Below are 15,561 nucleotides of genomic sequence, written 5' to 3' on the forward strand. Positions count from 1 at the left end.
GACTTTTGTGCGGGGATCACGTGGAGACACAATTACAAAGTGTATTTTCCTGTCAACTCTTCAGAATATGCTACAGTTCCCTTACTTATTTGATCATACATTTAAAAACTGACAAAAGTCAACTGGGCTATAGGGCACAGCTGGATAAGAAAGTAAAACCAATATCGCAGAAAAGCATAGCTGTAGTAACATTTATTAACCAGCAAAATAAGGGCTGGATGAGTCTCCGTGTCAAACTGCCCGGTTAATACGGAGGCTATTCTCTCGCTCCAATTTTCGACGTCAGTTTCAAGTAGTTGACGAAGACGGTACCAGAATGTCTAGAACTTGTTTACTGGATGTCAGTTTAAAAAAATGTAGGTGAAAATCCAAAGCCCCAAATTTGCCGACTTATTTAAACAATCACTGTTATAACATCGAATGCGAGTCTTGCTATTGAAACCAATTTAAACATCAAGTAGCTTAAAAGAATTGAGATCAATTTGACAACCCTTTTGATTTAAAAATGTTCAAGCAGTCTGTTGTTGACATCAGAAGGGACTGACTGTTGAAGCAGTTGCTGAGCCAGTATTATGAGACTTATAACATGTACAGCTGGAGCTAAAGCATACTGGGCTAATAGTGGTATCCATTAATCTTGAGATTAAAACACCAATACTGGAAATATGAAATAAAAGGTGCAAATACACAGTAGGCAGGTTGATCATTGCTCGTGCTGGAGTAACAAGAGTTATATTGCGCCTTTCGTGTCTTCTGGACTTCGCAGCCAATTAATTACTTTTGAAGTGTAGCCACTGAAATTACGTAGGCAAACATGGCAGCCACACAGTAGGTCCCACAAAAACAATGAGTAATGTGTCAGCCTTAGCTAACTCTCGCCTATGTCAAAGGTCTGTGGGTTCAAATCCCACTCCAGAGACGAATCCAGACTGCATTGCCAAAGCTGCTGTAATTCAGATGATCATCATCATAGGCAGTCCCTTGAAATCGAGGAAGACTTGCTTCCACTCTAAAAGTGAGTTTTCAGGTGACTGTACAGTCCAATACGAGAATTACAGTCTCTGTCACAGGTGGGACAGACAGCCGTTGAAGGAAAGGGTGGGGAGTCTATTTTGCCGCACGCTCCTTCTGCAACCTGCGCTTGATTTCTGCATGCTCTCGGCGACGAGAGCCAAGGTGCTCAGCGCCCTCCTGCCTGCTCTTCCTCCAATTAGGGCGGTCTTTGGCCAGGGATTCCCAGGTGTCGGTGGGGATATTGCATTTTATCAAGGAGGCTTTGATGGTGTCCTTGAAACGTTTCTTCTGCCCACCTGGGGCTCGCTTGTCATGTAGGAGTTCCGAGTAGAGCGCTTGCTTTGGGAGTCTTGTGTCGGGCATGCGAACAATGTGGCCCGCCCAACGGAGCTGGTCAAGTGTGGTCAGTGCTTCGATGCTGTTAATTGTTAAACCGTCTGCCCTCTTAGGTGGATGTAAATGATCCTTCCTATTTTAAAGAAGAGTAGGGGAGATCGCCCCGGTACCCTGGCGAATATTTATGAAAACAGATTAACTGGTCATTATCATGTTTTTTGTGGGACCTTGGTGTGCAGAAATTGGCTGCTGCATTTCCCAGATTACAACAGTGACTATGCTTCAAAAAGTACTTAAACAAAAGCAAAATACTGAAGATGCTGGAAATCGAAATAAAAACAGAAAATGGGTCTATGGGGAAAGAGCAGGGGAGGGGGACTAACTGGAAAGAGCCGGTGGGCTGAATGGCCTCATTCTCCACTGGACGCTGTACTATGGTATGAGAACACCACCCCAGGTCAGGGCTATAGAACTGGAGCGCCGGGCCCTGGAACATCGTGGGCAAAGGTGTGGCAAATGAGGGTATGGGGCCCAGAAGAGCCGAGGGTCCAGGGACAGCACGGGCCAGCCCACACTGCAATATGTGTGCGCACTAGGTCTGTGCAGCAGAGCAGGTCTCCAGTCGTCCTGGTTCAACCCTTACCACTGGATAAAGGCCTAGCTCTGTCAAGCCTGTGTGATGGCTGATGTGCAACGGTCACCACACGTTTAAAAAAATCCACTCACAGACATCCTGGAACATCGAGTCCTTCATTGCAACATCTGTGAACTTTTGTGGAATTAAGTCGCCTATGATGATTCTATGATTCAAAACCAATACATTCCAGGCTGTCTAAGGACTCTATGCAAAAGGTCTTGAATCTATTATGCACTGATTACAATTCTGAATATAACACTGGAATTTACAAGCAGATACAACAGCCCATTGACCTAAGGAATTTACAAGTTACAAATGTACTCATGGAAAAAACATGAGCTGTAAACGGACAGGTCGGATTGACATAGCTGAACGTCACCACCATACATGAGCAACGCCGCGGGAGGTCTGCCGGTATGTATACGTCAGTAACAAAAAGGACACAACAAATAAATAAGTTCATCATAACGTTTAAGTTTGATTTGTTTTTTTCTCTCCAAAAGACTTTCTAATCGCGGCATTTCGAATCGATCCTGTTGATAAAGTTGCGATACAAACCATTGTCTAATGGTGGTGTTACTTTATGAATGTGGTAACAAAACTAGGTAACTATAGCAACAGTCAATGAGCGCAGTCAGATGATTAAAATCCTGAGTGTATTATCTGACGAAACCGATAGAGCCACACCCTGTGAAGCGAATGATTGGTCAACAGCCCCACCTCATCTCGCACTGCTTCTGTCTTCATTTACAACACAGGTTCAACCTTGCTCACCTTCAAAAGATGTACTTTAGTATTTACAAAGAGGCAGTTTTGAAATGTTATCTGCTTCAAAGTGCACTTTCCCTCAAATGTATCTCGTTACATTAGTGTCGAGATTGTGATTTGAATTGCTCCGAGCTCAGACTGAACTGACTCACATTCAGACCAAGTTTCTCACTCCCTTCTCCAGCTTGAGCTGAAACGTGCTCCCTCTCGAAATGTTCAATCTCGCTCCCGGTTAGATTGCAATATTTCTGCTGGGGAGCAGTGCAGTTGCAAATGCTGAGTTGGTGCAATAAAAGTAATCGAATCACGTCACTCCCACAGAGCCGAGGAAGGAATTTGAACCAAAAAAAACAGCACTTCCTTGCTTCACAGCAGGGAATACACCGCACAGTGGTGGGGATTTGGTCAGTCGCGGCCAGTGTCTCGCTTGTTTACCAGCACAAAGCACTGAATATATATCCGAATAATATACAGTAGCTCTGTGTCCTTAAAAAAAAGAGATTTGGGATAATGAATTTAAACGAGTTGGCGCCCAGCGCTGTTCACAAAGGAATGTCTTATGAATCCTTTAACGTTCGCTGTTTGTGACTCAGTGGGGTTAAGGTTAGAGATGCAGCTGCCGGTTTTTTTGCGAATGTGGCAGGATGTTCCGAGACAAGGGGCTGGTTTGTGCTCATCTCACCCTGAAACAAAGTTGCAGGCTGCCCCTTTCGCTAACTCTAACCTTAACGGGAAGTGTGTGGGGGAAGCAGCAGTGGCGCCTATACAAGATATATATACATAAAAGCAAAGTACTGCGGATGCTGGAATCTGATATATATATATATATATCTCACTTGTAATTCTATAGATACCAACCAGCTATCCCGTAGTTCCTCTTCCAATACTTAATTAATGCTGTGTAGTTAATATTATAAATGTAATATAAACTTAAATACCGTGTACTTAACATATAATGTATACAATATTCTATACTTAATACTTAATAAATATGTGTATATAAAGGGGGTCTGTTGCATATTTCAGCATTAATTACTTAATATATGAAGGAGAAAGGAATATAGGATATGCTGATAGGATGAGATGTAGTAGTCAGAGAAGGCTCAGTATGGGGCATAAACCCCAGCATAGACCTGTTGGGCCGAATGGCCTGTTTCTGTGTTGTAAATCCTATGTATACTTACTATATATTGTATGCAATACTTAATTCCCGTCTCATTTTTATATGCACAATTATTAAAATTATAGCCCACTAAGATTGGGGGCACAAATCTCTCGTTTGCAGGTTATCTAGAAGTGTCTTTCTAAAATTATTCAGTCTTTTTAAAATGAAATCGCACAGAAGGGAGAGTAACAAGGTGGAACATGTGTGGGGCTAGGACCCAGGGGCGCGCTGTCAGCAGAGTAATTGCTGGATCTCCGCCCCTCCAATAACACGTGAACCTCCTCCAGGAAAACCATCTCCAAACATCAACAGAGCCGGGCATTCTCCATTCAGTGCCGGCCGGAGGGAGAGCTGGCTGGCTGCTTGTTAAACCGCTTGTACCTTAGCAACTGGAGCCTAGCCATAACACCCAACCGGACCCAGTAGTCTCACCCTGTCTTAATAGATATATATCTATATATTTTTTAATGAAAACTTAATTAGCGATCGGCACTCCGCACACATCCTCTTGCCTCTATCAAACAACACAAACATGCCCGGTTACGATTACAAGTTTCTGGAGAAGCCCAAGCGGCGTTTTCAGTGTCCTCTGTGCAACAAGCCGATGCGAGAACCCGTGCAAGTCTCGACCTGCGGTCACCGCTTCTGCGACACCTGCCTGCAGGAGTTTCTCAGGTAAAACTTGGAGCAACTTCTCAAAGCCCAGCACCGAGCCGGCAACACGGGCACAGACTGCTCCTCTCACTGTTTAGTGCTGGATTCAGATCATTGAGGGTGTGTGCGAATATCATATAAAATAGGATATGTAAAATATAGGATATGATAGTGCGTGTGTATGTGTATAGCGAACATATGTGTGTGTGTGTGTGTATACACACAATATAAATACCATGTGTATATAAAGGGGGTCCGGTGCATAATTTCAGGCTTAGTTACTGTATAATACAGACACTGTTACCGGACACAAAGTTTGGTGTTGGCGGCTGTGAGATTATTCTATCCCAGTTTGCTTTCAATTCAACTATAGTTTGATTAAATCCTTCATTTAAAAAGAGTATTTGAAGGCGGACCTGTACTGGATCCGACCGGCGTTGGGTAAATTGTGGAGAATATTTTTTTTTTTAAAGTGGGTCCCACAAATATCACCGGGTTTGAATTTTGTACAGACTTTTAAATTAGCGCTTCGGATTGGCTTCGACCACAGCTTTTAAAATCTCCTATTTCTAAAAAAAAAATAAAGAAAAAAAATTTCGCCGATGGTATTTGACACGAGAGGCTTTCCATTTTAAGAGTGTAGAAAGGTGCTTGCCGGGGCTGGGCGTGAGGTTAGAAATGTGAGCTGGAAACGCGGTTGTGCTTGGCTGCCCCTCTCGCGGTGTGTGGGTCTGTGGAGCAACACTCCGCCGTACTGCTCGCATTCTTTATTGCAACGGGACCATTTTTTGTATGCAGCTGATGCAGAACATGTTTTTGCACGCAACCGACTGCGGAAAAGGCGAAACGGTGGGTTATGGTAACCCGCAGTTTGCAGAGAATGTAAGGAAACTGGGCAGTGAAGGGTTCCCCCGTCAAAACCAAACTGGAAGGAAAGACCTTGTGATCTTTTGGGGGAGGATTAAGAGCCAAAATAAATCGATCATAAAAATAATGCAACTGGATTTTCTCTGGTTCTCGGGGCAGCTCTGCTGTGCAAATCATTTAGCAGTAGGAAGCACATTGTCCACTGTTTGAAGTACTTATTGTCCAATTTACTTCTGTTCTCCTTGGATCTCTGCTTTCTATTCCCCGGGGCGCCACTTGCATGGGGGAAGAGACTTCAGGAACAAGCCAGGTTTTCGCATTAATGTCAATCACACGGAAATAATCGAGGGAGGGGGATTGCAATCTTTGTAAAAAAAAACAGCATTCAAAACCGGCCCATTTCCTTTTTATCTGTTTGTCAGCAGTTTGAACGCAGTCGAATTATTAATGAATTGCTCGCGGCTAAACCCGATCCATATTTGCTGGTGGCGGCAGAAAACAATGACACGGTCTCCCCGTGAGCCCATTTCATGCAACCGTCACATCTTCATTACACAGCAGAGTATGTGGCCTGGCCCATGTTTCTTAACTAAAAGCGACCGCACATGTTCTGCGTGTGTGTGCCCATTTATAACTGCAGCTCACTTTCATAAATTATGTACAGTGCACCTCTTTGTGGATCGAGGCTGTAAGTGTATGTGTGTGTGCTGGTGCTCTCTGTCTCCCTCTCTTTTTGAGTCTCCCTGTCTCTGTGTGTCTGACTCTCTCGCTCTGTCTCTGTGTGTGTCTCTCTCTGGTGCTCTGTTTCTCCCTCTGAGTCCCTGTGTGTGTGCGTGTGTGTCTCTCTCTCTTTCCCCCCCTTTCCCTGTATGTAGGTGTGTGTCTTGCTCTGGCTATCTGAGTATCACCTGCTTGTGGGTGTGGGTGTGTCTCCGAGTGTGTCTGTGTGTCTCTGATTGTCCTGTCTGTCTGTCTCTTCGTCTGTGTGTGTGTGTACATGTGTGTCTTGCTCTGGATCTCGTGTCTGTGTGTGTTTCTGTGTGTGTGTGTCTGTCTGTCTCTCCTATGTGTCTTTGTGTGTGTGTGTGTGTGTCTCTGTCTGTCTTTCTGAGTCTCCCCTGCGTGTTTGTCTCTATCTCTCCCTCTCCAAGTGTGTGTGTCTCTCTCCCCCTCGAGTCTCTCCATGTGTGTGTGTGTGTGTGTGTGTCTGGCATTGCCCGATGGCTGGTAGAAAGGTAGGCGGAGTTAAGGTTGACAGGAATAGATTTCTGCTGGTTTCATGGTTTACCCACACCAGGGGAGGCTAAAATCTTAATCATTAAAATAGCAATATTCTTCTGGCTAGATTTGCAGATCTCTCTCTTCTGCTGTTAATTTATTTATGAATGAAACCGTGGGGGAAGGAAATTAAATTGACAACCAGCTAGCTTTTAAAATAAAAACTAATAATGCCACACTTTTTTTTTTTCAAATTTACTGGATGAAATTTTCTCTGTGGACATTGTTTGCCATCAGTTTCTATCAGAACATGTACCAGCAGCAAATGCAGAGCTTGTCTCCTCGAGTAGTTTTCTTTGATGCAAATTATGTTGCAAACTTAAAAGCAGCAGAAATGGGCCGTCAATCTCGTCAGCTGGATAAGTGAAGTACTTGAAGCAAATTAATCCTTTGAACGGTGACTTTCTTTTGCTCCTTTCAGCATGCCGTTGAATAGAACCTCGACAGTTTTGTAAAATACAGCTTGTACTCTCTCGAACATTAACTCTCGCCTGTGCATCATGCTGCAGCCAGTCAAATTGGGATCCAAATGGAGCTGTCATTTCAGCAAGAAAGGGGGTTCTCTTTCTGTTGCAAAGTTTGGGGGGGGGGGGGGGATGTTTTTCTTCATAACTATTGATATGACCCTAACATTGCAATCCTGGGAATGGCATGTTTCGAAACAATTCATGCAATTTCAGATGTCATGAATTATTCCGCAGAATAGTCGCTCTTCCAATTTTCGCTCAGATAAAATGCCCTGTCTTCAGTAGAATCCATGTGATTCCAAGATGTTGCGAAGGGGGAAATATATATCATTTACTGTACGCATGGCTTTAGATACACCATTGTAAGAAAGGGCAGGCCAGTGATGTGTTGGGGCTGAGATGTAGAAAGGTAGGAGGATACTCGTGTGGAGCAAAGACCTTTTGGGCTGAAAGGCCTGTTTTTGTAAAAAGAAAGACTTGGATTCATATAGTACCTTTCATGACCACCGGACATCTCGAAGAGCTTTACAACCAACTTTTGAAGTGTAGTCACTTGTAATGTGGGAAACGTGGCTGCCAATTACCATTAGTACTATCCTGATTTGCTGACCTACATTGGCTCCCGGTTAAGCAACGTTTCGATTTCAAAATTCTCATTCTTATTTACAAATCCCTCCATGGCCTCGCCTCTCCCTATCTCTAATCTCCTCCAATACCACCCCCCCTTCCCCCCCCCCCGACATATCTGTACTCCTTTAATTTAGCTTGTTGCGCACTCTGATTGTAATCGCTCAACCATTGGTGGCTGTGCCTTCTGTTGTTTAGGCCCCAAGCTCTGGAATTCCCTGCCTAAACCCCTCTACCTCCTTCAAGACGCTCCTTAAAACATACCTCTTTGACTAAGTTTTTGGTCAACTGTGCTAATTCTACTTGTGCGGCTCGGTGTCAAATTATTATTTTAATATTCCTGTGAAGCGCCTGGGGATGTTTCACTATGTTAAAGGTGCTATATAAATACAAGTTATTGTTGTAATGTGTAAATGTTCCATATTGATCGAGTGGCACACAAATGCCCTTTTCAGATTTGTTCTAGTTTGTATTAAAATAAATGCATGTCCACAGCATAGGTTTTTAAACTGTGGGGTCCCTGGACCGTTGAGTACTTTGTGGGGTGGCCGCAGGGATCCTTGAGATTATTTGCTTTCTGTATCTGTTGACGAATGACTATTATCTGCTGTATATTAAAGGCTTTCAATGGATGTTTGACTCTGGCTTTCCAAAAGTTAGGGCACTGGGACCCAGAGGGTCACTCCACAGAAAAGTTTGAGTGCCACTGATCAGGACTGGCTGAATTATTAAAAAAAAAATACATTTCACTGTGTTTATGCAAGCGTACCGCAGGCAGATGGCTGGGGGGAGAGAAGTGGTGGCGATGAGCATGGGCATTCAGTGTGAGATGAGGCATGAACTATCCGCCAAAAGCAATGTGGGATGGGAGCGGAGCCAATATTCAGGCAGGGTAGTGGGGGAAATTGGAGCAAGATATTTCAGTGCAATCTGACTGGAATCGGTCAGAGGATTTGAGTATGGGAGGAGGGAGATCTTACTGCAGTTGTACAGGGCCTTGGTGAGGCAACACCTTGAATATTATGTACAGTTTTGGTCTCCTAATCTGAGGAAGGACATTCTTGCTATTGAGGGAGTGCAGCGAAGGTTCACTAGATTGATTCCCGGGATGGCAGAATGACATATGAAGAAAGACTGGATCGACTAGGTTTATGTTCACTGGAATTTAGAAGAATGAGAGGGGATCTCATAGAAACATATAAAATTCTGACGGGATTGGACAGGTTAGATGCAGGAAAAATGTTCCTGATGTTGGGGAAGTCCAGAACCAGGGGTCACAGTCTAAGGATAAGGGGTAAGCCATTTAGATGAGAAGAAGCTTCTTCACTCAGAATTGTGAACCTGTGGCATTCTCTACCACAGAAAGTTGTTGAGGCCAGTTCGTTAGATATATTCAAAAGGGAGTTAGATGTGACCCTTACAGCTAGAGGGATCAAGGAGTATGGAGAGAAAACAGGAATGGGGTACTGAAGTTGTGTGATCAGCCATAATCATATTGAATGGTGGTACAGGCTCGAAGGGCCGAATGGTGATGCAGGCTTGAATGGCCTACTCTGCACCTATTTTCTATGTTTCTATGTCTCTGGTTTGAAGGGATGAAGAGGTTGAAAGGGTTGTCTTATGAAGTAAAGTTGAGCAGGTTGGACCTATATTCATTGGAGTTTAGAAGGATGAGATGGGCATCTTACTGAAACATACAACATTTTTAAGGGGGCTCGACAGGGTAGATGCAGAGAAGATGTTTCCTCTCGGGGGAATCTAGAACTAGGGGGCATCGTTTCAGAATAAGGGATTGTCCATTTAAAATGGAAATGAGGAGGAATTTCTTCTGAGGCATGTGAATCTTTGGAATTCTCTTCCCCAGAGAGCTGTGGAGGCTGGGTCATTGAATATATTTAAGGCAGAGATGGACAGATTTTTGAATGATAAGGGAATGGAGGGTTATGGGGGTGGCCAGGGAAGTGGAGTTGAGGCCAGGATCAGATCAGCCATGATATTGAATGGCAGAGCAAGCTCAAGGGTCCAAATGGCCTATTCCTGCTCCTATTTCTTATGTTCTTAACATTTCATTACACTGGAATCTGTGCAACTGTTACTGGCCCCTGAGGCAGTAATTAATGAAGAGTCTGGATAAAGTGAAGTGTGAAATAAGTTTTTTTGCTTTTGGGAGGCAGTGGCAGCTTATGAACGATGATGCATTTGTATTTATTTATCGCAAGTTGATGGGGAAAATGCAGGATTTTTCCTAGACTGGACACCCCAGTTCGAGCTTTGACCTGCAAATGTCCAGTTACACGCCACTGCCCGAGCAGAAGATGCTTGCAGCTGCAATCCGCTGTTTGCCTTGCACTCTCCCAAGGATTAAAAGCTTTCCACAGTGGGTATGCACACCCGCTTGGCTCTGCAAATAGCCAATTTAAATTTATACATTTTTTGCCAGAATGGTCGATGGTATGTGAAAAATGTTTGCAAATATTGACTTGCTGCTGCTGATGGTTCTGTGCTGATTACAGTCCGAGGCTTCAATGCTCCCCCCCCCCCCCCACTCCCCCAATGATTTACAGTGGGTCAATGATCAGTTCAAATTCAATTTAAGAAGAAACATATTTTGACCTATTTTGTAAATGCACAGATTTAATTGGTCTTGCTGTTACAAAGCCAGCTAAAATGAGGTGACATTTGCAGCACTGACAAGAAGTCAATTGGACACTTGCAGATGGTTTGTTGGTTGCATTTTAATTGACGTCTCGCTGTGCTAATGCAGACTTTTGCAGATCAGATATGGACGTATGACTTTTTTTGACTATGGAACTGTGTCCTCTGGAGGGAACACCTCGATGTGACCTCAAGTCTTTGATCCTGCAGGTCTCCTTTGGGCCCTTGGGCAAACTGTAAATCATTGTGTTTAGAAAGTCTGTGGACGCCCCATCAAGATACCAGCCCTTGTGCATTCAGCATATTGTGGTCCAAGTGTGCTTGCAGTCAAAGGCTGCATTGTTAACTTTTCAGGAATGTGTCGGCCCACGCAGTTTCTCTTCAATTCTGAGTACTGAATAACACACCTCAGAAAGTCTTTATACCATGTTTTTTTTTTTGCTGACCAAACAAAAATGTGCACGTGTGTTTTTGCTAACTTTTTATTTTTGTTTAATTTGTTTTTATGTTGAGCTGCGGCCCACGTACCTCCTGATAGAAACGTAGAAAATAGGTGCAGGAGTAGGCCATTCGGCCCTTCGAGCCTGCACCACCATTCAATGAGTTCATGGCTGAACATGCAACTTCAGTACCCCATTCCTGCTTTCTCGCCATACCCCTTGATCCCCCGAGTAGTAAGCACTACATCTACAACTCTTTTGGAGTTAACAATAAACATTAAATCATAAACATTAAATCTGGGGGACACTCCAAACATTTCCCAAGGCCCTTTTTTTTTGTATTTTTGTAGTTTTTTTTTAATGTGTTTTTTTTGGGGGGCTCTAAAACCATAATTTACAAGTGCCCCCTATAAAAGGGGAGGGGGACATTAAAAAACCCGGCAATTAAAACAAATTTAACTTTAAAACGTATAAAATCAAATTAAAATTTGGTTGCCGGGGGTGACAATGCACTCCAGTCCCTCTGGCGCCCACCTCTCGCGGAAGGCCGCGAGCGTACCGGTGGACACCGCGTGCTCCATCTCCAAGGACACCCTGGCCCGGATGTGGGCACGGAAGAGAGGCAGGCAGTCAGGCTGAACGACCCCCTCGACCGCCCGCTGGCTGATGGCACCCTTGGCCGTGCCCAGGAGCAGTCCTACTAGGAGGCCCTCGGACCTACCCGTTCCCCTCTGCACAGGGCGGACTACATCTACATACCTGGCCCTCCCTCGCACAGCTGGCTGCACCCGGAAGTACAATTGCCTTGATTCGGAAGGATGGGCAGCTCGGAAGACCCATTGTTTAACCAGGTCTTCTTGGCGAATCCCAACAAGTTTATTTTCGGGCTGCAGTCAGCAGCGCAAGTCCCAGGCATTGGGAGCAGGTGCTACCATCCCGGGTGTTGACTCTATATATAAAAGCACCTTTGCTTTGGTGAGACAAGTCCACCCCATCCTATGTTCTGACTCACTTGAATCACCAACAGTTCAGTAAAATCTAGGTTGATATGACATTTTGGATGGCGTCCACTTATACTGTGATAAACACCCAGCAATACAATAATCGATCTGGTCCTACCAAACTTGGCTAGTATCTGAAGAGATTATTTTGAGCTATATTTTTAAAAAGACTTGCATTTATGTAGCCCCTTTCACGACCTCAGGATGTCCCAAAGCGTTTTACAGTGAATGAAGTATTTTTGAAGTGTAGTCACTGTTATGCTGTAGTAAATGCAGCAGCCTAATTTTTTTTTTGCACAGCAAGCTCCCACAAACAGCAATGTGATCATGACCAGGTAATCTGTTTCTGTGATGTTGATTACATATTGGCCAGGACACCGGGGGGGTAACGCTTCGAAATAATGCCATGGGATCTTTTACGTCCACCTGAGAGAGCAGACTGGGCCCCGGTTTAACGTCCCATCCAAAAGACGGCACCTCCCTCAGTACTGCACTGGAGTGACAGCCTAGATTTTTGTGCTCAAGTCTCTGGAGTGGGACTTTGAACCCACAACCTTCTGACTCAGGCTGCCCACTGAGCCACAGCTGACACGATGTAACATTCGAGTGCAGTTCTATTAGTTACAGACTGTGGTGAGAGCAATTTGAGATGATAACTAATATTATAGGATATTGGTTTCAGTGAGCTTTTGTTTCTTGAAATCTGTCGATACCAATTCATAGTACACACCTTGTGACAATATTTCTCAACGCTGAATGCCATGGGAAGAGTGTTTATTGGGTACCAATTCCTCAAGGCAGTAGTGCATGTATGTACATTAAGTCATTGATTTATTGAGTCATAAAGTTGATATAACAAGGAATGAGTTTACTTTGCAGCTATCCAATGAATAATATGCTACAAAATTTGTACTCTGTTGTTTGCTGCAAGTGAATGGGCCTTATTCGGCTAATCACGCACTTTGGTGAATCTGGCACAGTTTGAGTTGTGGGAGAGAAGGTGGTTAGTGAGAGCCAGCATAACTAATGGGGGCAGGGAGACAGTGCCTGGAATGATTTGAGAAATTCAGGTTTTACAGAGATGTATGTTCTGTTTTGTTTACTCCCTTTTTGTGATTCCTGTTCCAACTGTGTCTAATCATTTGCCTGATGCAAATCCAGTCCCAATAATGTAACCTGCAGTTTTCTATGTCTCCCCTTTAAACTGCAAAAGCACTGTGAAATTGGCTTTGTGACACAATGTCTGTTCTAACATTTGCATTGGTAGTTGTAATATACAGTAAGAATTATGGTGTGCATGGCACTGCCATGGTTTGGGCGATGTGTTGCAATTGCTGTACATCCAAGGGTCTTCAGTAGGTTTACCATTTGCACAGTGAGACACTGGGTTCTGATTAACATGCACAAAATGCTTCATACACTCATATACTAGACATTAAAAAAAAATAACTTGCTGCCAAAGACTGAGTGAAAACTGATATGCTTTAGTGTAGTCAGGAGGGTATCTCTGTATGCTTCAATTTGCACAGAGATGCTGTGCGGACGAAAAGAAAATTCAAACAGCATCTGATTTGGGAATGAGCCAAAATATGAAAAGAAAGGATTTGCATTTGGTGCTTCTGTTGACGCATGGTTTCGGTTTAGTTGAGTTTCAAGGTGACCTAAAGACACTGAGGGCAAGCTGGGTCTTGCAGGAAGTGTTCGCACCTGACTTAAGTCAGCTGACTCTTGTGATTCCTGTAGCTCTTTAAGGAAGTGTTGCACCTCAATTTGTATTGATAGGGAGATTCTACCAGCAGTGATCTGACCATTATAAATATCATACCTCAGTCACATAGCATGTCGTTACATCTAGGCCTTCTGGACATGTATAACTTGCATTTATATATAGCGCCTCTTCCCAAGGTGCTTTGCAGGAGCGTTAGCAAACAAAATTTGACATCGAGCCACACAAGAAGATATTAGAGCAAAGAGGTAGATTTTAAGGAGCGTCTTAAAGGAGGAGAGCGAGAGGTAGGGAGGCGGAGAGGTTTAGGGAGGGAATTCCAGAGATTAGTGCCTTGGAAGCTGAAGGCATAGCCGCCAATGGTGGAGTGATTAAAATTGGGGAAGTTCAGGAGGCCAGAATTGGCGGAATGCAGAGTTCTCGGGGTTGTAGGGTAGAGGAGATTAGAGAGCGAGAGGGAATTTCTTATGTGGCTCAGTGTCAAATTTATTTATTTTGTCTTGTAACACACCTGTGAAGCGTTTTACTACATTAAAGGTGCTATATAAATACAAGTTGCTCATTTAATGCCATATGACTATTTACACCTAAGGATAGATTATACAGCACTTGAGACCAGCGTTATACTTTATTATTGTTGGATAGCAGTATTGTTAAACAGTTTGAAGGTTGGCATCCCACTCGATATTGGATTGGCCTCTGTACTGATATAAAGCTGGTAGGTTGACTGGGTTGGCGAGCAAATAAGGTGTTTGCACTGTTTGTACATGGGGCCCTGTTTTAACATAGATGAACTGCTTTCAGTCGAGCACTAGTTTATCCACTTACCATTTTGAAAAAAAATCTGTGGTCCCAGTTTGGAGCAAATACAAATCGATCCAGTAATTCCCAACTATGATTTGGGGAAAGGAAGGTGCTTGGTGACAGCTGTGGCTCAGTGGGTAGCACTCTCTGCTCTAAAAATCAGAAAGTTGTGGGTTCAAGTCCAACCCCAGAGACTTGAGCACGTAAATCTCGGCTGATACTCCAGTGCAGTACTGAGGGAGCGCTGCACTGTCGGAGGTGCCGTCTTTCAGATGAGATGTTAAATCGAGGCCCAGTCTGCTCTCTCAGGTGGACTTTTTTTTTAAAAATCCCATGGCAAAATTTAGATTATCCCCAGTGCCCTGGTCAATATTTATCCCTCAATCAACGTAACTAAAACAGATTGTCTCGTCATTATTACATTGCTGTTTGTGGGAGCTTGCTGTGAGCTAATAGGCTGCCACATTTCCTACATTACAACAGCGACTGCACTTAAATAAAGTCAAGTGCTTTGGGACGTACTGAGGTTGAGAATGGCGCTATATAAATGCAAGTGTTTCTTGATGTTGGTGGGTGGAAGTTTGGAGTCGTGAACTGCTCATACACCACAGTGGCTGACGGTCTTAACTCTTCTGGTTTTTTTTGTAATGGATGCAGAATGCGTTTACTTGTTTAAGATTTAATTTAGTTTCTGAATTCAGCACAGCAGCTATTGCTCTGTCCTGTAACAACTTATCACAGCTGTATGTGTGTATGGATTGGATTGAGTCTGCTGATTAAACATTCAAATTGGGGCCGCCTTAAATATAATAGAGGCAAAAATTCTAACTGAAAATATTTAATCGAAAGAGTCTGCACAGATTAAACTGTTACAATATTCACTAATGTAAATGTACTGCAGGCCATCACAGTTGATTTAAAGCTTATTTAGTAGTGTGCTTTTGAGTGAAATTCTTATTTAGCTTGTGGGAGTTTTTCCGCCAGTAGTTATTAATGGTGTTTAACCCACTGGCTCATTTGTCATTGGAGTTGCCATCCTGGTGGATATGCATGTTTGTGAGGCATTAACTTCTGCATGAAGTTGCTGATGTTGTGAGCTTTGAAGTTTGCAATCTGATTGAG

The 15,561-nt window shown here is 43.6% G+C and overlaps 1 protein-coding gene across 2 annotated transcripts in view; it reads left to right on the top strand.

The window, feature by feature from the left end:
- Nucleotides 1–4,260: 4,260 nt before the first annotated feature.
- traf4b (tnf receptor-associated factor 4b) overlaps nucleotides 4,261–15,561 on the top strand; it is a 113,503-nt gene continuing 102,202 nt past the window's right edge. The window contains exon 1 of one of the 2 annotated variants that reach the window (XM_070858071.1): nucleotides 4,261–4,595. In XM_070858071.1, the coding sequence (XP_070714172.1) occupies nucleotides 4,453–4,595 (143 nt within the window). In that variant the 5' untranslated portion in view covers nucleotides 4,261–4,452. Of the gene's footprint in view, nucleotides 4,596–5,307; nucleotides 5,457–15,561 lie in introns of those variants that run through there. The other variant, XM_070858072.1, reaches the window with a different exon arrangement.

This window comes from Pristiophorus japonicus, chromosome 16 (assembly GCF_044704955.1).
Source record: "Pristiophorus japonicus isolate sPriJap1 chromosome 16, sPriJap1.hap1, whole genome shotgun sequence".
Classification (NCBI taxonomy): Eukaryota; Metazoa; Chordata; class Chondrichthyes; family Pristiophoridae; genus Pristiophorus; species Pristiophorus japonicus.